This window comes from Haliotis cracherodii, unplaced genomic scaffold, assembly GCF_022045235.1.
Source record: "Haliotis cracherodii isolate W230 unplaced genomic scaffold, xgHalCrac1.p SCAF_16, whole genome shotgun sequence".
Taxonomy (NCBI): domain Eukaryota; kingdom Metazoa; phylum Mollusca; class Gastropoda; order Lepetellida; family Haliotidae; genus Haliotis; species Haliotis cracherodii.
In genome coordinates this window covers 791,636-819,098 of record NW_027266271.1, presented here as the reverse complement: position 1 = coordinate 819,098, position 27,463 = coordinate 791,636, and the positions used below count along the sequence as shown (strand labels likewise).

Below are 27,463 nucleotides of genomic sequence, written 5' to 3'. Positions count from 1 at the left end.
TAAGGAAAAGAAATATTTCTGCGAAAGATGCCTTCATGGGTACAGCACAGCAGACAAGATCTATTAGAAGCGCATAAAGAAGACTGTAGAGGTGTTACACAGACCGCTATCAGGATTGATATGCCTAAAGAGGGAAAAAATATATATTAAAATTTGAACATTATTGTAATCAAATGCCAGTACCGTACGTAATTTACGCCGACTTCGAAGCGCTTATCAAACCCATAAAAAATACCAACCAAGATAATAATCAAGATAGTAGTTTTACGTACAAAACTCAAGAACATATTCCTTGTGGGTTTGAATATATAGTTGTAAGGTATGATGGGAAAACAAACACTCCCGTGATTTACAGAGGTCCCGATGCAGTGGGAAAGTTCCTAGAATATCTACAAAATGAAGAGAGAATAATAAGGGAAACATTATCGTGTAAGAAACCCATGTGTATGACGAGTGATGATTGGAGGGCCTATAAGAAGTCAACGAGTTGTCACGTTTGTAATAAACCCTTGGATGGGGATTCCGTAAGAGATCATTATCACGTCACGGGTAATTATCGGGGAGCCGCGCATAGCGAGTGTAACTTGAAACTAAAAATGAATTCTCAAACAATACCCATCCCCGTTGTGTTTCACAACCTTAGGGGATACGATTCGCATCTCATTATGCAAGCTATCTCAAAGACCGACGGCGGTTTAACGTGCATTCCTAATAATATGGAAAAATACATATCGTTCTCGTTGACTAAACCTATACATTATAGGGACAAGGATGGGAAATCTAGAATAAAGCAAAGTAATGGACTTAGATTCATAGACTCCGTACAGTTTCTGTTATCTTCCCTGGACAATATAGCTGATGCGAACAATCCCGATGACTTTGCGATAACAAATCAATATACCGATAAGAAAACTCGTCATTTGTTGCTGAGAAAAGGTGTATATCCTTACGAATATATGGATGATTGGTCTAGATTCGACGAAACTAAATTACCACCCCTCGAATCATTCTATAGTAACTTAACAGAATCTAAAATAACAGATGCCGATTATGAACACGCTCTGACGGTCTGGGATAAATTAGGTTGTAATAATTTAGGCGATTATCACGATCTGTACTTAAAAACCGATGTACTGTTACTCGCCGATATATTCGAGATATTTAGAAAGACATGTTTAAAACAATACGGCTTGGACCCGGCATGGTACTATTCCAGTCCCGGACTATCGTGGGATGCATTGTTGAAGAAGACCGGCGTAGAATTAAAACTACTCACAGATTACGATATGCACTTGTTTATTGAGAAAGGATTAAGAGGTGGTATATCGATGGCAGCGAAAAGATATTCTAAGGCTAATAATAAATTAGTGGAAGGATACGATCCGAGTAAACCTGACACGCACAGATTATATCTCGACGCCAACAATTTATACGAATGGGCTATGAGTCAACCTTTACCCACGGGTGGTTTTGAATGGGTCAATGTGAATAATATCAATAATAATGATGCGAATAAAGGGTACATACTAGAAGTTGACTCGACACAGATTCTTTGTTGATGGAAATACAAACCGAGGATGTGTATAAAGATATGGCAGAAAAAAATAGATATGTACGACACGAGCGATTACCCTAGAGATAAATCCACTGCACAGCGTAGTAAATAAAAAGGTATTAGGTATCATCACCATTTTCAGCACCTACACGCAGTCTCAATGTGTTCTTATTACAAATACCTTTGTACTGTAAGTTTTCCCGCTCTTTATCCGTTCTCCAGAGATCCATGTGACAATAGTATACATCGCTATCGTCGATACTCAAAACCTCATTACCGCTTATTTTAATGGAGATTTTCTTAACGATAGCACGACCTATGTTCTGAACGGGCTTCCTGTTAACGTCGGTAGAAGTCAAACTAATCGTAAATGCTAGTCGGACAGTTCCCGGAATTAACACATCGTGTGCGCTGAGATTAGGAAAGCGAACCAGAAGCGTTTGATTCTGATAGATGGTACTAGGGTTATTAGTTATAGTTACAGACTATGAGCAATGAATAAGGTTTTGTGGACTACTCACGACTTTCCGCGAAGACTTCTAAGGTTCTTAAGACTGTGCGTACTGAACTCAGTAACACAGATAATTTGGAGGCTTCCTCGAAGGTGGCCTTGGACGGATTCGGAGAAATCTTGACCACCTTTGATGATCCTCAGTTACAGGTATCACCATCCTTAGAGTTCAGTATTAGGGAATTACGAGGTCTTGACAAGGTAATGCGAACAATGCGGGGAGAACTCATCAATAATATGGCTAAGATATCCGAAATCGACAAGCATATAGTTTACGAGAAAACAAAACTTGAACTGGCGGGCGATAAGTTCAGTAGACGTCGCGTAGCGGAAAGATTGCGTAACTTAGAAGACGAAAGATCGGCCCACCTCGAGGCTGCTTCCACTAATAGAGAGGCACTTCGTTCGCAAATCAGTCGAATTCGAGAAACTATCGATCGAGTCCTCAACGATGACACTACACTGGCCGATAAAATATAAACATTGTTCAGAGAACAGGGAATAACAATTGCCAGTATTTTAACCGCGTTGGGATTTATTATATCGACTTTGACTCTCGCGTTAACCGGTGGCAGTACAGGTGGTGGTACACCAACCCACACCGCCTTGTGATAAAAACGGTATGAAAGAGTGGATAAAAAAGCATTTAAAAGCATTAGGTTCAGCACTGGGAAAGCTCGCTGGAAAAGCCGCGGCCGCACTTCCCAGTATAATAGGGAGTGTTGTTTCCTTGCTATTGAATTTATTAGCTAAGACCACCACTTGGCTTAGTCAAAACTTGTGGGGGTTGATCGTAGCAATTGCAGGGCTGTTGTACGTATTCGCTAAGAACTATTTAACCAAATCAGTTCATTAACCAAATCATGAGTAAACCAGCCGTGACTCCACCAACTACAAGCGCTGTTTTTTCATCGATATGTTGTTGATTTTTAGCCGCAATATGCGGTGGTACTTGTGCATCAGTAGATGGTTGAGCGATAGTTGGTGTTTGTGGCTTGACTATTGCCTTTTCGCCCGTGATTGTTTGCGTTATTAATTCGACGTTAATATCTGAATTTATACCTGGTTTTTGTTGATCGGTAGCGATAACAATTTTATTATTATAACCTATCACTTGACCGATCTTAAGTTCCATATTACTCGGAGACATGTATAGTCCCGGCGCATAAACGTAGTCCACTTTGGATTGAGCGTACTGTAATGCATCTTGAAAACGCTTTATAGACGATGGTATGTCAACTGGTGAATTAATGGCGTCCTTCACGTTTGAGACAAACTATTTTTGCGCATCGAACGCTGTCCCAGAACCGATAATGGACGTTCGTGTTTGCGATTGTGCACCGAGAATTGCCCATACATAAGTTCTTATCAATTCATTAACTCTTACAAATCCTGGGTTAGTAAAATTATTTTCCGTTTTATCATTAAGAAATTCATTCCAAGCGTCATCGTTCAGTTGTACAATTTTTTTAACAATATAAATAGACCCACTTTTTAAACTCATAATATCCCCTCTCCAAGTGTTACTATAAAGTTCCCAGCCTTTATACCAATGACTGGTTTTATGCCAATGATCATATATTCTTGAGTAAAGTTTGCTGGTACGCCGTAACTTAGGAATATCAACTGGAAGTTTCCTAAGTTTTTTATATACATAATTGCTTTCTTCTTTGACGGTTATATTTTCCTCTGCGTAAGGAACTCCTAGACCATGGTTTGCTCCTTTAAAACACCAATCTTTACTCGTAGAAACATTAAATTCCTGACAAATACGCTCATACGCGGACCTATCATAATTATTATTTGTGGAATTCCACGCTCGATCCTGCGGTAATGGAGCACTAATTTCTTTAAGTATACGTCTAATCTGATAGTACACGTGAAATGTTATAACAGACTGATATAGTTCAAATCCTGGAGCATAAAGAGATACGCCACATCCCGTTGTGGCACACCATACGGCAAAGTTTAACTGATTCTGCCAAAATTGCATCGGATTGTGAAACCAATCGTGTACCATTTTAAAGCTAGTAGCCGTGACTCTGTATTTTTCAAAGATATCGTGGAATTTAACGATAAATTGAGCACCAGAGGCAGTTACTATAATCGATTGATTAGTAATGTATCTCGATTTCATATTTAAGTTATGATATAGTATCATTGTATATTTAATATGTATGTTACACTCCCGGGAATAACAAATGGTCAGTCTATTCAACTGCTTCATACTATAGATAACTCGGATGGACAGCTCGAAGTAGCTATCTGTGATGTAACGTATTACCCGCTGTGGACCAATATAAATGCTGCAAATAGAAATAATGTGTTAAGAATGAATAGAAAAGGACTCATTATACCTGATGGGTATTACAGTGTATGCTCACTCAAAGATGACTTTTTTAAGCCTTTGGGAGTTAGTCTCACACAAAATGAGTCGAATGGGATGCTGATTTTTAACTCTGGAGAAAAGGATATATATCTTCACAGGAACTTAGCAGATACATTTGGATTTGTAATAATATCTCAATGCTTCAGATGAGCCAAAATGGTAATGAAAATATTCTTTATTATTTTTATCAATAAAGTGATATTCAACATTTTTATTAAGTTCTTTGTTCATTTTACTAGGAGACCAGACTATATAACTATACTCTTCTTGGAAATTGATAAGAAACAATTGATAACGGTATTTGGTTGGTTTGACATCACTGATATGATAAAAACCTTAGTAGCTTTTTCGATTGTTGGGTTGTAATTCTCCATTATTATATATTTATGTAAAAATTTGTCTAAATGTGATCTAACGATAGTAAGCAATCTATTTTTAATCTCCAACCAGTTCTTTGGTTTTGGCACGGAATAATTGACGCGCTTCTTGCCTCCCCTGTTCTATGAACTTTTTTTTCTCGTCTTCGCTAAAACCAGTGGTCTTACGAGAATTGGATTGAATCTCCTGCTTCATTGCATTGTATTTGGTGAGTTCCGACAGCACTAAACGAAACTCATCCTCGGATATCTTACAATCGGCCATTGCTGACGAAATATGATCCTCAATGCTGTTCAACTTTGCTTCGGCGAGTATCCGAATACTATCGTGTTTTAATGCTTTCTTTTGCAACCTACGAGAAATGAATTTTATCGTTATTCCTGCCAGTCCCGAGACTCCAGCGGCTATTTCCATGCCGAGCACGATAGGGGCGGCGATTATAGTTGATAATAAACCAACACCTGCTACACCGAGTCCCATGCCAGCTGCTAGAAGCGCGGTGTCAACTCCGTCCAGAGCATTCACGGCTCAAGTTATCTTTAATATCATCGAATTCAGTAACCAAATTTAAACTAACATTTTTTAAGGCCGGAAGACTATATAACATATGACCTGGGTCTTCTGGCAGGGGAGAGACTAACACACTTTTTCGTTTTGAAGGGATATAAGCCGCGAGTACGATGCCACTATTTATAATCTTAGTTAAATTATGTCCCTTACCCATCATCACATAAGGTGGGGTAATGACGATATTCAATAGCCACTCGATGTTTGCTTCAACCATAGTCCATTTATTCTCGCCGTTGAGAATAATATTGTACAAAGTGTTTTTAAGGAGTCTACTAACGTCGACATCGCTTAAATCTTCTAGATTACCCGTGAATGTAACTTCTTTCCGTTTGTATACATCATCTTGTAAGTGTAAAGCGTATAACTTACCGGGTTTATCGAATCCTTCTGTGTCTTTGAGATCGGAAGGCGCAATTGTATTACATTGTCTGAGCGTTCCAGGGCCTGATGCATCAACCATTATTTATAATATGGAGTGTTACACTTAAGTATCCTATATGTACAGGTTGGTGTTTTACATCTAATACAGAAATTTTAAGGTCTGAAATAATACCATGCTTTTAATTTTTTATATTGTAATAACGAGAAAGATTCCGTTCTACCGCTATTATATTTTTCATTTTTCACTGGAATAGATCTGAGCAGAGTTGAAGGACTTTCTAGTTGAATATTATCTGTTGTACTGGTTTGATCAAGACGGATGCACAACTCTTTATAGGGAACTAAGTCGGGTAATGCATATACATTCACTGTTTTGTTGGGTGGTAATGTTACTGACTGTCCAAATCCAAGTGTAATTGCTAAGTTCTCGACAATAAATACTATACCTTTTTCTCCAGTGTATATTTTCACTGTCCCATTCGACTCATTTCGTGTGATACTAATTCCATTAGGCTAAAAATTTCATCATTGAGTGAGCATACGCTGTAATACCCATCAGGTATAGGAATAGATTTGTCAATAATATTTTTTTCACCTAATACCAATATCTCATTATTTCTTTTCGAAGCAATTATATTGGTCCACAGCGGGTAATACGTTACATCACAGATAGCTACTTCGAGCTGTCCATCCGAGTTGAATAGACTGACCATTTGTTATTCCCGGGAGTGTAACATACATATTAAATATACAATGATACTATATCATAACTTAAATATGAAATCAACTTACATTACTAATCAATCGATTATAGTAACTGCCTCTGGTGCTGATTTTATCGTTAAATTCCACGATATCTTTGAAAAGTACAGGTTCACGGCAACTAGCGATAAAATGGTGCACGATTGGTTTCACAGTCCGATGCAATTTTGGCAGAATCAGTTAAACTTTGCCGCATGGTGTGCCACAACGGGATGTGGCGTATCTGTTAATGCCCCAGGATTTAAACTATATAAGTCTGCTATATTATTTCACGTGTACTATCAGATTAGACATATACTTAAAGAAATTAGTTCTCCATTACTGCTGGATCCAGCGTGGAATTCCACAAATAATCATTATGATAAGAGGGCCTTCGAACGTATTTGTAATGAATTTAATGTTTCTACAAGTAAAGATTGGCGCATTAGTGGACCTAGCCATGGTCTAGGTATTCCGTACGCTGGACAAAAATCTGTTAAAGAAGAAAGTGATATTTTAGCTAAAGAAATGGTAAAAAAACCAGTAGATACACTTAGGTGGTCGCATAGAAGCAAACTTTATGTAAGATTACATAATATTTTCTTAAAAACTCATAATTGCGATAACAACTGGCAACTTTTTAATAATGATTGGAGGGAAGATATTATGAGTTTTAAGAGTGGCTTGCCTTATATTGTAACAAAGTTTGTACATCCAAACGATACAACAGACGCTTGGAATGAATTTCGGAAACGGAAAATAATTTTACTAACCCAGGATTTGAAAGAGTTAATGAATCAATAAGCACTTATGTATGGGCAATTCTCGGTGCACAATCGCAAACACGAACGTCCATTATCGGTTCTGGGACGGCGCTCGATGCGCAAAAACAGTTTGTCACAAACGTGGAGGACGCCATTAATTCACCAGTTGACATAACATCGTCTATAAAGCGTTATCAAGATGTATTACAGTACGCTCAATCCAAAGTGGACTACGTTTATGCGCCGGGACTATACATGTCTCCGAGTAATATGGAACTTAAGATCGGTCAAGTGATAGGCTATAATAATAAAATTGTTATTGCTACCGATAAACAAAAACCAGGCATAAATTCAGATATTAACGTCGAATTAATAACGCAAACAATCACAGGCGAAAAGGGAATAGTCAAGCCACAAACACCACATGTTTCACAACCATCTACTGACGCACAAGTACCACCGCATATTGTGGCTAAAAATCAACCACAATAGATGGAAAAACAGCACTTGTATTAGGTGGAGTCGCGGCTGGTTTACTCATGATTTGGTTAACGAACTGATTTAGTTAAATAGTCTTTAGCGGATACGTACAACAGCCCTGCGATTGCTACAATCAGTGCCCACAAGTTTTGACTAAGCCAAGTGGTGGTCTTACCTAATAAATTCAAGAGCCAGGAAACAACACTCCCTATTATACCAGGAAGTGCGGACGCGGCTTTCCCAGCGAGCTTTCCCAGTGCTGAACCTAATGATTTTAAATGCTTTTTTATCCACTCTTTTATACCATCCGATGTAGGCGGTGATCTGCCGCTACCACCTGTACCACCTGTACCACCTGTACCACCGGTTAACGCGAGACTCAAAGTCGATATAATAAATCTCAATGCGGTTAAAATACTGGCAATGGTTATTCCCTGTTCTCTGAACAATGTTTATATTTTATCGGCCAGTGTAGTGTCATCGTTGAGGACTCGATCGATAGTTTCTCAAATTCAACTGATTTGCGAACGAAGTGCCTCTCTATTACTGGAAGCAGCTTCGAGGTGGGCCGATCTTTCGTCTAAGTTACGCAATCTTTCTGCAACGCGACGTCTACTGAACTCATCACCCACCTGTTCAAGTTTTGTTTTCTCATAAGCTATATGCTTGTCGATTTCGGATAGCTTGGCTATATTATTGATGACTTGTCCCCACATTGTTTGCATTACCTTGTCAAGACCTCATAATTCCCTAATACTGAACTCCGAATATGGTGATACACTGTTCGTGGAATTATCGTAATAGGTATCCAAGATTTCTCCGAGTCCGTCCGAGGCCACCTTCGAGGAAGCCTCCAAATTATCTGTGTTACTGAGTTCAGTACGCACAGTCCTAAGAGCCTTAGTAGTCTTCGCGGGAAGTCGTCGGTAGTCCACAAAACCTAATTTATCACGAACAGTGCTGATACCGTGTTTGGTGTATATCGTAGACAAGGCTAGGGGCTTACGAGTACGAGAATGCAGAAGATCAATATCCGGAGCGCCACGCAGTCGCAATATTCCTTTACTATCTATCGTAAACTTTGAATAGTCACAAACAATAGGACTATCATCTTTAAAGGTATCGTGATAATCATTGACCGTTGATTGTAAAATTTCATCGTTAAGATTTGTGCCACTAAAGCTGGTTTCATCAGTACCCTCTTCGATTGGATTCGGGTTATCGAAATAATCTATATCAATATCAGTCATTTTTATATTAAACATATGGTTATATAATTTCAATATAACAATGTCTTCGCAATACGGACACAAGTTAAACCCACAACGTAGACTTCAAGATCCATTAGGGGTCAAAGCAATTCGTCAGTCTGTAACTATAACTAATAACCCTAGTACCATCGATCAGAATCAAACGCTTCTGGTTCGCTTTCCTAATCTCGGCGCACACGATGTGTTAGTTCCCGGAACTGTCCGACTAGCATTTACGATTAGTTTGACTTCTACCGACGTTAACAGGAAGCCCGTTCAGAACATAGGTTGTGCTATCGTTAAGAAAATCGTGGTAATGAGGTTTTGAGTATCGACGATAGCGATGTATACTATTGTTACATGGATCTCTGGAGAACGGATAATGAGCGGGAAAACTTACAGTACCAAGGTATTTGTATTCGGAATACATTGAGACTGCGCGTAGGCGCTGAAAATGGTGATAGTACTGTCATAAAAGATACGGCCGTTGCCGACGCATTAGGTAACCGATTCTATATTCCCCTACACTTTGAATTACTAGATAGTCACATGCCCTTCTATCAAGCATCCCTAGGCGATAAGTTAGAATACGAACTCACTTTTAATGACTAAGGTAGAGTAATCAGATCTGGTGAAGATGCTAGCTATTCCATTGACAATATCTCGCTGGAGTACGATATGGTTACAGATCCCGAATTAGCCAGACAAATTCGTAACCATTATACGGAAGTTTAGCCATTTTGTACGATCGCGTGCTGCGACACCGAAAGTTCACGAGGGACAAAAAAGATGCGATGTGGAATATTAATTTATACGTCCCCACAAGGTCGTTGAAGGGTATTTTAATGTTGTTCGAGGACCCCTCCGATGCGTTTAAAAGAAATACCGAAAAGTTCTACAATCCCAAGATTACAAAAGTAGAATTGACTATCGAGGGCGTTCCTAATCAACTATATAGCCAAGGAATGCTAGTGTATCACCAGTGGGATGAGATTAAAAAACTTCCTTCTATAAAACGTTCTCCTGAAATTAACGGGGTCATGAAAGATCTGTCTCTCGGGAGTGTATCGGTGGGTGAATACCTCACCACGAAGTACGCGCTATGGCTTGACATGCGAACAACAGACGATGACCAACTACATGGCAGTGGGAGGAGAATAGAAAATGCTAGCGAGGGTGCCACCATACAGATAACGAAGCTTCAGGAATCAGCTGGTAAATTAAACATATATTTGTACGTGATTATGGATGCGCAACCTAATATACAGAATGGGAGATTCGTGCAAGAAATCTATTAATAATCTTTCACCTAAACATCCGCACTGTGCTATCATATGCGGGCAAACGGGCTGTGGAAAAACAGCTTTTATTCTAGATATTTTACAAAGTCATTATCGGGACGTTTTCGATCATATTATTATTCTGTGCCCGACTATAAGCATTAATAAAACATACCTATCGAGAGATTGGGTAATGAATGACGCCGGGGTACACAGAGTCGATCCGGGCGATCGTTTACAAGACTGTCTCCGAGTATGTCACGAAAAATACAAAGGAGGATCAACCCTTTTCGTAATAGACGACTGCAGCGCGAGTAAAGAACTCACAAAAAAGAAAGATATGCTTTCGTATTTAGCATTCTCCGGACGGCATACTCAACATAGCGTTTGGGTACTTACTCAAAAATACAACTCTGTCCTGAAAGATCTGAGAGAGCAGACCAAATGGGTAGCACTGTTTCATTGTAAAGATCGAGATTCATTCGAGGAATGTTTACGGGAAAATGACGTCATTTATACCAAGCTCGAACGTGACAAAGTCAGAAAACTGTTAGCGGCAACGAAGCACTGTAAACTCGTATTAAAAACCGATCAACCAGCTGCTTATGCAATTGCTTAGCAAAATGTAGCAAATATAGCAAAAATATGGCAAAATTATAGGAAAATTATAGCAAATATAGCAAAATTAACGCAAAAATACGATAAGTTGAACATTAGCGGTTAATATGACATAAAATGTGGTTCGAAATCCTCATTCTTTCGCAACAGTTCATTATTACTGGATGTATTGGATATGTCATATTATATTATGTTAGACTTAAATATCTCCTTAGGTATTACATTATGGAATGCGACGAACTCATCGAACAAATGCTCAAAGAATCTGATGTTGATCAACAAGTTACAGATAAATCTTTAGATAAACATAGAGAAAGACTCGCGGCTTTGGTAGCCAGTGGAAAATGTTCCCAATATTTGGGGGAAAATTATACCATCGAAAAAATTGATAACATGACCAACGAAGAGATTAAAAAACTGTACGGGCGTTACGAGTCTAGACTGGGAGCTACCATGACTAAAACGATAGGGTCGGCTATATTACAACTATACACAGTCATAGCTAGTACGTTTCTTCCTATCCCGGCAGAACATCGCATGTCTTTATGCGAATCTCTCAAGAAAGACCCATTCATCGAACACTCTATAAGCTCAGTGAGTTTTATCATAGATACGGAATGTTCTTAGCTCCGTTCACCACAGCTTTAATAACGGCTAGGTGTTGTCAATTTAAACATACGTGCCCACTTAATAATAATGGAGACTCAACAGGTGACACCACAACAGATTGTGAACGAGGATGCACAACCACAACAGATTGCGGAAACGCAACATGTGAAAGAGGAACAACAGATAGTGAATGAGGAACAGCACATGTGAATGAGAAAATACTAAAAGCCAGAGTGACAAAGAATCCTTTGAAAATAGCCACAGGAAGAAAGGGAGGGCTGGCGAGGAAAGCGAAATTAATAAATAATTCAAATATTAATCCGATTAAAACATGGGTACTAGTAGGAGTTGCTGATATAGCGGCTGTATGGTTGTTTTATAAGACTGGAGAAGAGAAAACATCACCCCCAATACAACAACAAGTTCAATTAGAGGTTAGCCCCAATATAATGCTATAAGAAGCATGACTACTCCAGTTACAGACGGTAAAATGTTGGTAAACGCAATGTATCATTCAGCCGTGGTCACCGGCTTGGCCCCCATATAATGGCCCCCATATAATGTTATAATGACTACTCCAGTTACGGACAGTAAAATGTTGGTAAATGCAACGTATTATTCAGCAGTGGTTACCGGCTTGGCCATTGGCTATGCCCGTATGGCTAAAATGATTACTAAAGCCACACCTCCCAAGCTAGATTTTAATGGATTTGATATCGGAATGATGATTCTGGATATTGGATTTTCATTTGCTACAAAAGATATGCTCATCAAACAAGGGCTTATCCCGGAAGACATAATGAAGTAATTAATTAAACATTTGAACATTTTATATAATTAAATATGGCAACAATAGCGATGATGGTCGGTGGGGCTATTGTTAATGCTCTAGCTTTTTCGGGGAGTAATTTTTTATTTTCTAGTATGAGGGAATCAAACGTTAAAGAAGTTGAAGAGGAGCGTAAACGACATAACAAAGCTTTAGAACAACTCGAAGCAGCCCAGTCACAATATGGGCGGCAGAGAATGAAGAGATTTTATTCATGAAGAACTGCGTAAGGAAGGACATTCAGTTCAAACGTTTAAGGATGTCGAATCTGCCATGCACGAATACTTCCTCGTTTATGGGAAAAAAATTGACCCAATCCTGAGACCAACAATGAGTCAGTTTTATACACTGTCAGAGGCTCAGAAAGACCGCGAGGTCGCATTTGTGATAAATGGGTTATCTGCTGTATTGATTTTCAGCTATATCAGAGCGACAGCTAATCTATAAATAGCGTTGGCTGACTGCCTAATCAATATCGTAGATGTGATTTGCATTTAGACAAATGATATGATAGATGTATAAACCATGAATCATTGCAGATTTACACTCATGGGGAAAAAAACTCTATGTAACCGACGCTGTGTTGATATTTACTGCGGCATACATAATTATTACATCAGGCGCGGAAACATTAACTATACGTGTTCTGTATGCGGGATAGGGGTCAAAGGTCGTTATTGTTATTGTAAGGAACACGGTGCTGATAGGGTCAGGAACCAGATTATTTATGCTAGGAAGAGAGATTACATCAATGAGAGGAATAGGTTGGGGAGAATATGTATTTAGATATATGAAAAACAACCAATTAGACATTTGACTCATTTTGCATATACCATTCAACCACAATGGTTTTTGTCAGAGAGTTGAAGGCTATGGCAAAGCAAAGTGGTCTACGTGGATATTCTCGAATGAGAAAAGCTGAATTGATCGATTTACTCAGTTTTGAATACAACAAACCCCAGACTGTAAGAGAACTCAAAGCTCAAGCGAGAAACAGTGGGCTGAGAGGTTATTCTCGAATGAGAAGAGCTGAATTGATTACCTTACTAGGTTTGGAATACAACAAACCCCAGACTGTTAGAGAACTCAAAGCTCAAGCGAGAAACAGTGGGCTGAGAGGTTATTCTCGAATGAGAAGAGCTGAATTGATCGCTTTACTAGATAATGATGTTGAACATAATGATGTTGATAATAATCAACAACAACAAGAATAAATATTTGTACCCACATCCGCCGGCGTTGGTAAATATCTAAGAGGTTGGAAGATGGATATTAATTCCAACATGGATGTTAACGATATTAAGCCCATCATATCGAGTAAAATTAACGAGGAGTTAGATGATTTACATAGTATAAAATACCAGCTGACGATTAAAATGTTATTGAGTAAAAGTAGCACAGACGATAGCACCGAATATACCGAACCATATTTCTGTAGCAATCGAGAAGTTATAACCGAATCCGATACTATAAACGCATCATTAGATACATCAATTCAGAGGATACAGGAAACTTTAGAACGTTGGACTAATAGAGGTTCGGGTTGGGGTGTGGATAAAATCGATAGTTTATATTTAGATATAGCAAATTATATGCCCTTCAAAGGTGGATCTTATATAGATTTACCCCCGTATTATAAGAAGAAAAAAGCCATAATTAATGTAAAAAATAAATCGGATGACTGTTTAAGAATGATGATAAGATCTGCATTGTTCCCCGTAGACAAGCATCCGGATAGACCTTCTAGCTATCCCCAAAACGATGGACTCAACTTCGATGGTATAGACGAACCTACACCAAAAACACAAATTGATAAGGTGGAAAAGCAAAATAATTTAGCTATAAATGTTTTCAGACATTCTAAAGGAATTGTTGTACACAGGATAAGCTCTGCTCCGGAACATATCCCCAGAATCAATTCATTTTTGATCGAAAAAGATGGAAAATATAATTATACATGGATAAAGAGTTTAAACAGGCTATTATACGATCAAACAAAACATGCTAGAAAGAAATATTTCTGCGAAAGATGTCTATTAGAAGCACATAAAGAAGACTGTAGAGGTGTTGGACAGACCGCTATCAGGATCAATATGCCTGAAGAGGGTAAAGATATATTGAAATTTGAACATTATTGTAATCAAATGCCAGTACCGTACGTAATTTACGCCGACTTCGAAGCGCTTATCAAACCCACAGAAAATAATCAAGATAATAATCAAGATAATAGTTTTACGTACAAAACTCAAGAACATATTCCTTGTGGGTTTGGATATATAGTTGTAAGGTATGATGGGAAAACAAACCAGCCCGTGATTTACAGAGGTCCCGATGCAGCGGGAAAGTTCCTAGAATATCTACAAAACGAAGAGAGAATAATCAGGGAAAAATTATCGTGTAAGAAACCCATGTGTATGACGAGGGATGATTGGAGGGATTATAAGAAGTCAACGAGTTGTCATGTTTGTAACAAACCGCTCAATGGAGATTCCGTAAGAGATCATTGCCACGTCACGGGTAATCATCTGGGGGCCGCGCATAACGACTGTAATTTGAAACTAAAAATGAATTCTCAAATAATACCCATCCCCGTTGTGTTTCATAACCTTAGGGGATACGATTCACATCTCATCATGCAAGCTATCTCAAAGACCGATGGCGGTTTAACCTGCATTCCTAATAATATGGAAAAATACATATCGTTCTCGTTGACTAAACCTATACATTATAGGGACAAGGATGGGAAATCTAGAATAAAGCAAAGTAATGGGCTAAGATTCATAGACTCCGTACAGTTTCTGTTATCTTCCCTGGACAATTTAGCTAATGCGAACAATCCAGATGACTTTGCGATAACAAATCAATATACCGATAAGGTAACTCGTCATTTGTTGCTGAGAAAAGGTGTATATCCTTACGAATAAATGGATGATTGGTCTAGATTCGAAGAAACTGAATTACCACCCCTTGAATCATTCTATAGTAACTTAACAGAATCTAAAATAACAGATGCCGATTATGAACACGCTCTGACGGTCTGGGATAAATTAGGTTGTAATAATTTAGGTGATTATCACGATCTGTACTTAAAAACCGATGTACTGTTACTCACCGATATATTTGAGATATTTAGAAAGACATGCTTAAAACAATACGGCTTGGACCCGGCATGGTACTATTCCAGTCCCGGACTATCGTGGGATGCATTGTTGAAGAAGACCGGCGTAGAATTAAAACTACTCACAGATTACGATATGCACTTGTTTATTGAGAAAGGATTAAGAGGTGGTATATCGATGGCAGCGAAAAGGTATTCTAAGGCTTATAATAAATAAGTGGAAGGATACGATCCGAGTAAACCCGACACGCACATATTATATCTCGACGCTAACAATTTGTACGGATGGGCTATGAGTCAACCTTTACCCACGGGTGATTTTGAGTGGGTCAATGATATCAATGTGAATGATGTGAATAAAGGGTACGTACTAGAAGTTGACTTGGAATATCCAAGTTCGTTACATAAAGATCAGAACAGTTATCCGCTAAACTCGTACCAAATTTGATGGATAAGACAAAATATATAGTTCACTACAGAAATCTCCAGTTGTATCTGGGCGGTCGGGTAGCCTGGTGGTTAAAGCGTTAGCTCGTCACGCCGAAGACCCGGGTTCGATTCCCGACATGGGTACAATGTGTGAAGCCCATTTCTGGTGTCCCCCGCCGTGATATTGCTGGAATATTGCTAAAAGCGGCGTAAAACCATACTCACTCACTCACTCACTCCAGTTGTATCTATCATTAGGTATGAAACTTAAGGAAATACACAGAGTTCTAAAGTTTGATCAAATCCCTTGAATGGAGCCCTATATAAGGTTGAACACAGATTTAAGAAAGATAGCTACCAGCGATTTCGAAAAGAATATGTATAAGCTCATGAATAACTCAGTATTTGGTAAAACTATGGAGAATGTAAGGAAGCGTGTTGATGTTAAATTAGTCAGATCTAATGAGGAAGAAAGACTCAGGAAACTTATAGCCAGTCCGGTTTTTAACAGAAGCAAGATATTCGATAACGACATAGCCGCGTTGCATATGCAGAAGAGTAATATAAAATTCAACAGACCGGTGTACGTCGGTATGAGTATTCTCGACTTGTCAAAACACTTAATGTATGACTTTTATTACAACGAACTTAAGAAGCAATACGGCGATAGATGCGAGGTGTTATATACCGACACAGATTCTTTGTTGATGGAAATATAAACCGAGAATGTGTATAAAGATATGGCAGAAAAAATAGATATGTACGACACGAGCGATTACCCAAAAGATAATCCACTGCACAGCGTAGTAAATAAAGAGGTGTTAGGTAAGATGAAGGATGAATGTGCTGGGACCCCTATAGCGGAGTATGTCGGATTAAGACCTAAGATGTATTCTATAAAGAAGTCTGATAATGGGGAGATAAGAAAAGCTAAGGGCGTTAAGAAGTATGTTGTAAAAACGCATATCAAACACAAACAGTATAAAGAATCAATATTCAATGGTAGAACGTTCAAACACGAGATGAACTCTTTAAGAAGTTACAATCATAGGATATATGGATTAAGAATGAACAAGACATCATTATCCCCCTTAGATACAATTAGATGGATTGATAATGATGGTATAACTACCTATGCTTATGGTTATGGTGGTAACACCCTACCGTTGGGAACTATGAACAACTCTTCTCGTACAAATGCCCTACCCGGTCCATCTTGAAGATAATAAAGAATAGGCTCTCCTTCTTTCGTAACCAATCGACTAATGTTATACGTCTTAAGGGACCATATGGGATCGGTTGCGCGACGTAGGCCTCCCTCGAGTTCACCGGGCTGGTATAAATATCTTACCCTTACTCTATCCGGAAGTTTTCGTTCTTTGCCTCTCCTCGGTGCTGAAGATTCGGAAGTCACAGATTTTATTTTATTAGCATCGGATGGTTTCTTCCCTATTAATCTCGTTACTTCATTATTCAGCGCTGATACAACGGCTGATAATCGTGTCACCCATTCGGTTGATCTCAATCGCTCGGATTTCATTTCGATCCCATACTGATAGCCAAACAAACGTTCCGCTAATGTCCTGTTAAATCTTTCGACGATAGCTTGACTGCGGTGGGCCTCTCTTTCACCACGCCTGATTTTGACATCGTGCTTTGTTCACAGTTAAGTTATCGATCCCAAAAACCCGCGACCGGGATCTACTTGAAATAGCTTAGGCCATTTTAGTGGTCCGCGTTTATATATGCAGCTCAGTGCATTAGCTACTTCTGTTGAATCTTTCGAGGTTAGTGGCTCTGCCTCTTTGTATCGACTAGCCACATCCACTACTGTTAAAGCGTATTTATACGTTTTGCATCTTACCTTATCGTGGGGAAGAAACAAGAGGTCAGCCTGATGAACTTCATTCGTTGTAAAAATATCAAACTTCTTCCTCGGTATATAACGCGGTGCTGGTAAATATATTTGCCACATCGCTTGTTTCTTTAACCAATCCTTGGCCACATCTTTAGATACCTTAGCCCCGGTGGCTAATTGTTTTATTGCTCCTACACCTTTCCAATATCCTCGTGGGCTATAGTAAATTTTATTCATAATTAATTAATATTGATATTTCTTTTAAAACGACTTTCGGTGAATCGCATCATCATTTTTATACTAATGACAGCATTGATTGGCCTCAGGTGGTGGTCAATTTAACTTAATCTCATGACTATCATTGAATTGCATAATCATTTTGGCATAAAAAATGCCACCTGTAGTAGTAGTATTGGTATATAAATCTGGCTCCAGTGGAGTTGCGGTGGAGTTGCGGCAGAATCATCATTACCTATACTACTTACGTGACGCCCAGGTTACAAACATCCTTACATGTTGGGTTAGACAAAATGGAATTTACAAAATTCAGATGGTTGATGTGTCAAGTATAATGCCAGTTTGACTAAGGTCACTCCCAACAGGACTCTAAAATTGCTTAAAGAGGCCAAGTCTGGCGTGACCCTTACAGGTTATTTCTAATGCTAAACAATTTTCCAATGAAAATCATCATACCCAGCAAGAGATATAAGAAAGAGCAGGTACATGTAAAACTTCAACCAGATACAAACTAATATGTTGTCTTTCAAAGGCACAAATTTCACAATCTCACCAAAATATAAAATCAGAGGCATATTATTTTCTTTGTCAGAACAATCACAATCTAGAATACAAACAACTTAGCATGACATATCATCTAAGATTGGCTAAAAGACAAATTTGAATGAAACTCACAACAGATTTATCGTTGACTTCAGATTTTGAACGTGCAACAGTCAAAATTATTTCCCCTTGAATAATTTCCAGTGTTTTATGGACCAGTTTGGAATCTGCACCGAGAATAAGGCGCCCATTCATCTGAAAAAAAGAAACAATACAGAAGGAAATAGATTACGAACTAGAAGACATGGATGTGTTCAGATGTGCAGTGGCATTTGTTGGCACCATGTATATAGGACATAGGACATGTACCACGATCATACCAGGACCAGTGAGGACGGTAACTGCATGGAGCAAACAATACAACATTAGCTCTTCAGAAGTATTTTTCTGACAAACATTAAAACATGACTATGGAATATTTGCAAAAATAAGATAGAGTGAATAAGAATTACATAACATAGCAGTGGAGCTAAAAGAGGAATTCAATCAGTTTTTGCAAATTGAGCTGTTGCATTTGGGGCCCCTCCAGTTCTGGAGCAGCCTGCAGAAATCTTTGTATGATCCTGTTTTCAGAGTTCATTCAGCAGACTATTCCCTACCTGAGAAGTGTCATATGCAAACGACTTTAACCTGAACTTTCATGTCTTAACTTGGGGGATGTCCACCTATACTTTCTGCCTGAGGGAGTTGGCAGCTTGTGTTAAGGTTATTAATGTTTGAATTAAACTTGGAGAAAATATGTTGACAATTTTGAATACACTTCTGCCTAGAAGTTCATTCCCCTTACACACATTGAGAACTCATGTAACTCACATGTGACACGGGTGCTTAATGGGTTGCACATGGGTTTCAACACCCATTGAACATGCATGTGCCATGCATGTCACATGGGACCATGTTTCAGTTGAAGTTGACAAATAGATCAAAAGAATAGTGAAATAAAATATGATGTGAGATGTGAATCTTGAGTCAATAAGAGGCCACTGACCTGTGTTCACCAGACCATAAGCACAAGGTCGGCCTGTCTTAATTAGTGTTCAGTTGCTGGACGTATACAATGTATGGCCTGACTCAAAACATTCCACAAGGGTCCAAGTCTGGCCAATGTGGCTAGCAGACAGTAGAACAGTAGTGAATTTAGACACACGTTCATTGCTAGCAGAACCCCCCCGAGTTGACACGATTGTCGTGGGTTGGAAAATGTTCACCATTAATGAAGTAATTGTTTGTGGATTGCAGACATTTATGTTTTAAGTTTTGCCCACACAAATCATTCCAGGTGATTGCAAATATAACGTTTTTTCATTCGCCAAATTTATGCTTTAGATGATACAATCATGATAGAGCAGTCACCACTACTTATGTCTTATTATTTCATATAGGAATATGTCCCATTTCACCCACCCCACTTTCTGTTTTAATAAGAATTTTATTTCTGAATAAAAAGGGAATGTTTTGTATTGGACTCTTAACATATACCACTAATTATAAGAGGATAATAGAAATGAATATAAACAGCCATGTTGTCTGAGTGTAGATAGAATTTGTGATCTTCACAATCACCGGGTATGACCATGTAGACAGAATCTCATATGGGTTTGTGATTTTTACATTTGGCCAATGACCATAGTGAGTATTGCAGGGGATACCAAGGTGGCAGTTTATTATTAGAAGAAATTGGTTGTGAGTACTTATACCATGTTGATAGGATATCTTTAGGATGTTAATCCTTTCTTTGTCTGTGGGTAATCCTTTCACGTTGAAGGAAGGAAATCACGCGACCAGTTCATGGAAAATGTCATGACAATGGTTATGAGTCTGGATCGCAATAAGATCACTAGTGGTATATTGATGGTTGCTGGGCATGCAACATACAACATTTACAGTGTATGCGGGCACCTCGTCTTTGATTCATTTGGTATTTAAAACCTTAATATACAAGGCTAATCCTAGAAATAACATAAGTCTAAGAAATCAAGCACTTGCTCGCAAAAACCCACTGTTAAACCCAATATCACAAGGCATACTAGATAACTTAAACCTACACAACCTAAACAACTTAAAACCAAACACAAAACCAAACAACATCATCACATCCAAACTTCAAACCCCCAAAATAGACACAACACTCTCCTCCAAATTAAATACTGATCCAAACACCACCAAAACCACAACACTAGCATATTTACATGAAAAATGTCCAAATTGGTGCCACATTTACACAGACAGGTCCTCTGACCCAGGCTCAAAACACACAGGATTCGGCATCCACATTTCCCACCCCTCAAAAGAAACTAAATCCTATAGGCTCCCAAACAACCAATCAATCTTCACAGCCATACTAATAGGCTACAGCCTTACACATCACTTTAAATGACTGGTTAAGCTATTGAAAGCAAAAACACACACACAAAAAATCACCTAAACTAATACACCAAATACTTAAAAGCTCCAACCAACTCAGAAAACTAGGCAAGCAATTAGACTTCTTATGGATCCCTGCCTACGTTGGAGTGTTCGGAAACGAACACGCTGACAAAGCAGCCAAAGCAGCCACAAAACTACCAGGAGTAAGCCTTAACTTACCAATGTCCAAAAACAAAATAGAGCATCACTGTGGGGAAATTTTTTCCCAAAGTGGCAAAATAACTACCAAAACTCAAAAAGCCACTCAAAGAAGTAAAGAATCATCATAAATCCACACATATTGACAGGGCAATAATCAAACTACAAGCAGTTCACCTAAAACTTTAACTCATATCTACATAAAAACAGACACACAAAACAGGTAAATGCCCACACTGCAGCCAACTAGAAACACCAGAACATGTACTACTACACTGCACACACTACAAACAACACAGAACAACACTCCAAACCAAACTAGACTGCAACACTCAACTAACAGTAGCAAAACTTCTAAATCCGCTAAACAATACACAAACCTTCAAAGCATTAGGCATACTCCTTATTAAAACTGAACTACTCGGACGCATATAATCACCTACAAAAATTAAACTACCTCTTATCAAAACTTATAAAACACAAATCCAAAAACCACACATCCACACCCTCCCTTAGACTCCCAAGTTTCCAAATTCCAAACTTCTCAAAATTGAAAATAAGCAACCCTAACGCCCCCCAGGTTGCCTCGCCTTTCGGAGACAGCCTCCTTTGCACTAAATGGCCTGGCGGGCCAGTGTGCGAAATACACATGGCGTTAAATCTCCAGTAGTAAGTAAGTTAGGCTCTAACACCACAACTGTTGGGAGTGATCTCCACATGGATAAACTTCTGTGTCAAAGACGATCCAACTTGGTTAGAATCTATGTTTATCTGTGACAACTTCCAACTGTTAACATTTTAGTGAACTTGGCAAGTTATGAGTTTTAATATTCATATTATTATAGTTTATCAATTGTAAAAAAATCTTTAATAAAAGTGTCCAACACTTTCGTGAAAACTATATTGTCTGCAAGTTTAAATGTCACGTCACACCAGCATTGTTTCAGTTATACTGTGACGAAATAATTGCCAGCTTGTTGGACTGTATGTAACATGGCTGCTTAAATATTTCTTATACAGATGCTTGACTGCCTCAGTAGCTCATGATCAATGAGATTTTTTATTGTGTAAACAAATCAGTCAAGTTTGCAACAATAGATGAATAAGTTGACAAATTTGGGTCGCAGTTACCGATGATCAACTTAATACATAGGGACAGGGAGCCAATATATAACAAAAGTTATGGTCCTGGTGAGACGATTGACAGTTAGAATGTAGCAGTAAATGTCAGTAACTAGCTGGAGTAAATGTCAGTAACTAATTTGAACATTCCCCAGTAATATTATCAAATACATCATCACCCATAACCGTCTGAGAGACAGCTCTCAGCTATATATGGTAGGGTCGATCGCTTTTGACATTTTTAAGAATAAACTCACTTTAAGGCACTTGGCAAACTCAAATTGTAAATTGTAAATAATCAAGCCTGCTGCCATGTAACTTAAATATATTAAATTAAGCATTATACATGTGTTGATAAAGCACACTGATGCAACTAAGCAAATAATTATTTGCTGTTGGCATGTATCCAGCTTATATATATTTTTGTAGACATAAAACATTCTAATTAATTGTGGATACACTGGGCAACAAAAACTCATGACAGATGAACTGGTGATTTGATATGCAACAAGAAAGAATCTTATTTCCAGGCCATCCTGATAATCGTTTACTTCAATTATGTGTATGGTTGGGGGCAAGATCAAAGGCATCGCCCAGCATTTATTAGACAACAGACAGGGTTGTCCATATCGCTTTGAACCGGCCACCACCCTACCCTGTCAGCATGAGGTATCTGATTGGTGCACAAATAACTGTGTCCAGTCACCACAGGGTTTGGTGCTGAAGACAGGTGGTATGCTTGCAGGAGAACTGGGATCAAGGTTGTCTGCGCCAACGTGGTTGTGGTTGTCAGCATAGTCGAAACTTCTCTAATGTTCTAGTGTCGCTGACCGTCTCCGTGGTCTAGTGGTAGAGCGTCCGTCCAGAGAGCGGAAGGTCCGGGGTTCGAAGCCCGGAAGCGTCATGCAAAAGACGTTAAAAGATGGTACTTGTTAACCTGTCTGGCGCTCTGCATTAAGAGGAGCTTGGCAATTTAGACTGGTCAGCTTGGAGTTAGTATACTGGATCTGAGTGGTGTATTCATATTAAACTGCGGCATGGTATCTCCGTGGGCTTAGCATTATAAATCGGCATCAGTCCAGACTAGCAGAAGCATCCACCCCCCCACCCCACACCACGCCACCCCATCCACACACCCACACGTTCACGTCACTGTACAATTGCAATAATCTTGCGACGTTAAACCTAATTTCACCTCACCTCTAGTGCTGCTAGACTGGTGAGGGCACTGTGTAGAACTTTCTAGTAGCTAGTTGGGCTGTATACAAGAGGACAATAGTGTCTTTATGTATATCTCTCACGCATTTCATCACATCAGAACCAGCTTTCATGTGAGGATCGTTCATTGTCCCTGATTCCCTGCCTAGCCCATCTTGGAAGCTTGACCACTGTTGCCACTGGGTGATTATTATCACTGACTTTTTTGCTATCACCACTGTAATATTGTATTTGATACTGACCACTGCCATCATATTGCACTACCACTCTATTGTGTACTGCCATTGTAATTGCTGTGCAGTAATTTGTATTGATTTGTAAACTTAGTTAATTTTGTAATAGATTTGTTGATTGTATGCCACTTGTCTACAAACAAATTGACAGATTACCTATGGATTCCCTTATATCTCCATTCAGAAAACCTGCGTATTTGATTTAAACATATTTTTATTCAATGAATCTGGATCGGTTAACAAGCCAAGAAGGCATGTTAATACCTCTCCAGTACAAGTTATATTGATGAAGGCATTATATAAAACAATACATGATGATAAACTAAATATGTTAACAAAAGCAAGTGGTCATGGTCAACAGTTTGGTGTAATGAGTAGAAGATTAACATATGCGGGATTTATCGTTCACGTTAGCTTAAACCTTTTGGAATGAAGTATGTATGAATGTACTGATTTTAAGATATCTAGATCAGTAGATTTTGTAAAATTAGCATAACCATTCAATATATAGAAGAATGAATCATTTCTTACATCATTTCAAAGGGACATGAAATTTGACACAATCTAAGGAGAATATGCAATATTATTTCTCCATTGCGTCAGTCATGATGCAGATAAATCAGACTGTCAAAATCAATTAATTGCTCTTTACTGTCGGAACTTTAAAATTTAAAATTGACATAACCCTTGACAACCAGTATCAGCTTTGTCTAATGTTGGAAAACCTAATGTCCAAAAATGGAACAGCCTCACGCAAGCTCTCAGTTGCAGCCAATCAGAATTAACTTTCAAAATATGCCTATCGGGGTGGTTGTATTTCTTGTCAGTCACTGTCAAGGACAGGTTATGCCACATCATGTAAAGAGTTATAATATTAAAAAGCAGTACCCTCATCAGACTATATCAATCTGTTATCTCCAAATATAATAACAAATATCAGATATTATCAAATTAAGATTACCGTGTGTATTTGCTGGAAATAGAAATCACCTGTACACACGTTTCCTCCCAATCTACCGGTGAATCAGTTGAAAAGTACCCAATGATACAACTTCAAAGAATTTTTATGCAGTGGTCAGAAGAAATTGAATCTGAAATTATTTTATCAGGAGTAATATATTCCAAAATGGTGTTATTTTCATTGCGGCACTTTAGTACAGCTGATTGCTATTGCAGGATATTGTTACGTATGGATCAATCTGACCAGTCATCATAGGGATTTCCTGTGCTACATGTATTTTGACTGCGAAAATATCATGTTGACATAAAATAGTCAAATCGCCACAAATATGACTTTAAACGAGTCAAAGTAAGGCATTTATGATATATGTATCCATTCTCTGGCAACTAAAGTATATTTCAGGGTATCAATAGCGGTAATCTGACCATGACTGCTGTAAATAACTGTGAGTTGTGCGATCTACCAATCACTTCACATGATTTCGCTGAAATTAATGCAAACAATATTGAATGAAATTTTGAATAAAATTAATAAATTATATTACAAACATAAATCCAGATATACAATGAACATGTTTTTATAACCAGATAGTATAATGATGGGATTACATTGTGTACTTCAGTTCGGATTTTTTGACTGGTATTTCCAGTGCTACGTATCTCGAGTCACAGATCTCGACATCACATGTGATGCGTTCATGAGTGTTGACACAACATAACAGTATGTTCGTTTGTGCATCAAACCAATCTAATATCTCTTGAATATGAGTAGTTCTTTATATATTAACCAACATGTATATTATGCTTGTTTCTTTTGGCGGTGAGTAAATATACCACCAATGAATTGGAGAAACCCTCAGAACCCTCAACACCACTCTCAAAGAACATCAGACCTCTGTCTACACTTAGTAGCAGTTGAGCAAATACTAGTACACTTGTGACACGGGCTGAGGGTCCTGACCAGACATGTTACCATAGCACTTTGTACAACAGGGCATATGTCTGCAATGAAGCCGAGGTGTAATCACAATGCGTTCCCACCCTGAATATGTATGGTATAATTACAATCCCAACCACGTGGGTTCAAGGACAAGTTTCACAAGGAACACAAAGGTACACAGGTGGCATAGGTACAATATACATGAAGTACCAAGCAAACACAAAGAATACAGAATGCAGGACACGAAAAAGGTGACCACAAAATGATTTCAAAATGGCTAATTGGAACAACAATATGCCTGATACTTACCATGACAAAAAGCCACCATCAAGCGTTAAATATTAATGCAATGGTAAATATCATATGTTAGATATGAAGACCCAAACTATAGGGAGGATAAAATTCACACACAAAAAATAGTGTTCAATAACAAGCAAGTATTGCAATGGATGAAGACAGTAATGTGCTGTTCAGTGACGTCATCACTTCCGTTGTCACGTGGAAGCTGTATGATGGTATTAGCCACAAAACTAGTTGGAACAACTTCTTCATCAGCAATACGTCACACAGCTCTTCTTTCTGTCAAAACAAGAAGTAAATGTATTAAAGAGTAATGCAGGATAATTGAATTTTCACCACATCATATACAGTATGCTAACATTTAGAACACACTGAACACTGGGTATCTGTACAGCATCAAAGATGTATGAAAGATAAAAACTATTTATAACATCAAGCTAGGTGTTATCATAGTTATGGGGGCAGTTCTGCATGTGAATATTTCAGTTAGGCCAGACTCTTTGGGGAGTGATGTGTTACAGATCTTGGGTTGAAAATTCATGCCTGGAGGTCAGAATTTAAAAAAAAAAAAAATCACTTTATAATTTCAAATATTTCTTTTTAGGTAAGTTTTAATTATAGTATGTCAAATAATTTATTTATATTGACACGATAGTAAATAGTATTTTAGAACATTTCACATATTTCTGGTCCACTTTTAACAAAAAGATATTTGAGTTTAAATTAAATTGTATATTTACATATTTATCATATCTGGAACGATGCATTTCTTCTTTCTTCTTTTGAACCTTGTGTGGAAAAGTTTACAGCTTCTTAAACCATTTCGCCCAAAGATCTCTCGCATCACTATGGTCACCACCCAAACAAATGGGTCATGCACTACAATCCCATGCACTATGACATAAGCGGTTTGATCGCCTGACACCCTATGCCACATCTTTCTCTTTCTTGGAGTTGACAGGCTAGTGTAACTGTGATACGGGGATGGATGGGCGGGCATATAATGTGTGATAAGTATATAAATATATAATTTACTGTAAAATTTTCAAATCTTTAAACTTATCCTATCTCACACTATGCATTTTATCCCATGGTTTGACGGTGGGTAGCAGATATACCCTAACATGTACAACCATGAGGTATACATGAAGAAGCTGGTGCTTCAATCATAAGATTATCACACAACAGTGTCTAAAAGACCTGGACTCATGAGTGGGTAATTAGTGAGATGACCCCTTTATGTTACCAGGACACAAAGTCATGAAATCAGGCATAACATGCATAATGTGTCTTCACGTAGGACATCTTTTGAGAACAACAGTTTAGCTTTGAAGTAGGAACCGCGATTTATAACCAATTCGGAAGGTGTCTCCATTCAATTAGTTCTCCAGGACAAACCACCACATACACTCTAAGACATAAGGCTGATCAGCTTGGCATCTCTTTTGATGTTTCTTGGAAGCTATCAATCTCACCGCTGGATTGAAGCATGCTTAGACAAGAAGAGGTAACGATCAACAAACAT

General features: G+C 38.4%; 1 protein-coding gene across 1 annotated transcript in view; it reads right to left on the bottom strand.

Annotated features, from left to right (window-relative positions):
* The window catches only part of LOC139463337 (uncharacterized), a 67,313-nt gene that overhangs the window by 12,402 nt on the left and 27,448 nt on the right, over positions 1-27,463 (bottom strand). Inside the window, exon 5 of the mRNA XM_071244587.1 lies at positions 18,673-18,795. Within this exon, the coding sequence (XP_071100688.1) occupies positions 18,673-18,795 (123 nt within the window). The remainder of the gene's footprint in view (positions 1-18,672; positions 18,796-27,463) is intronic.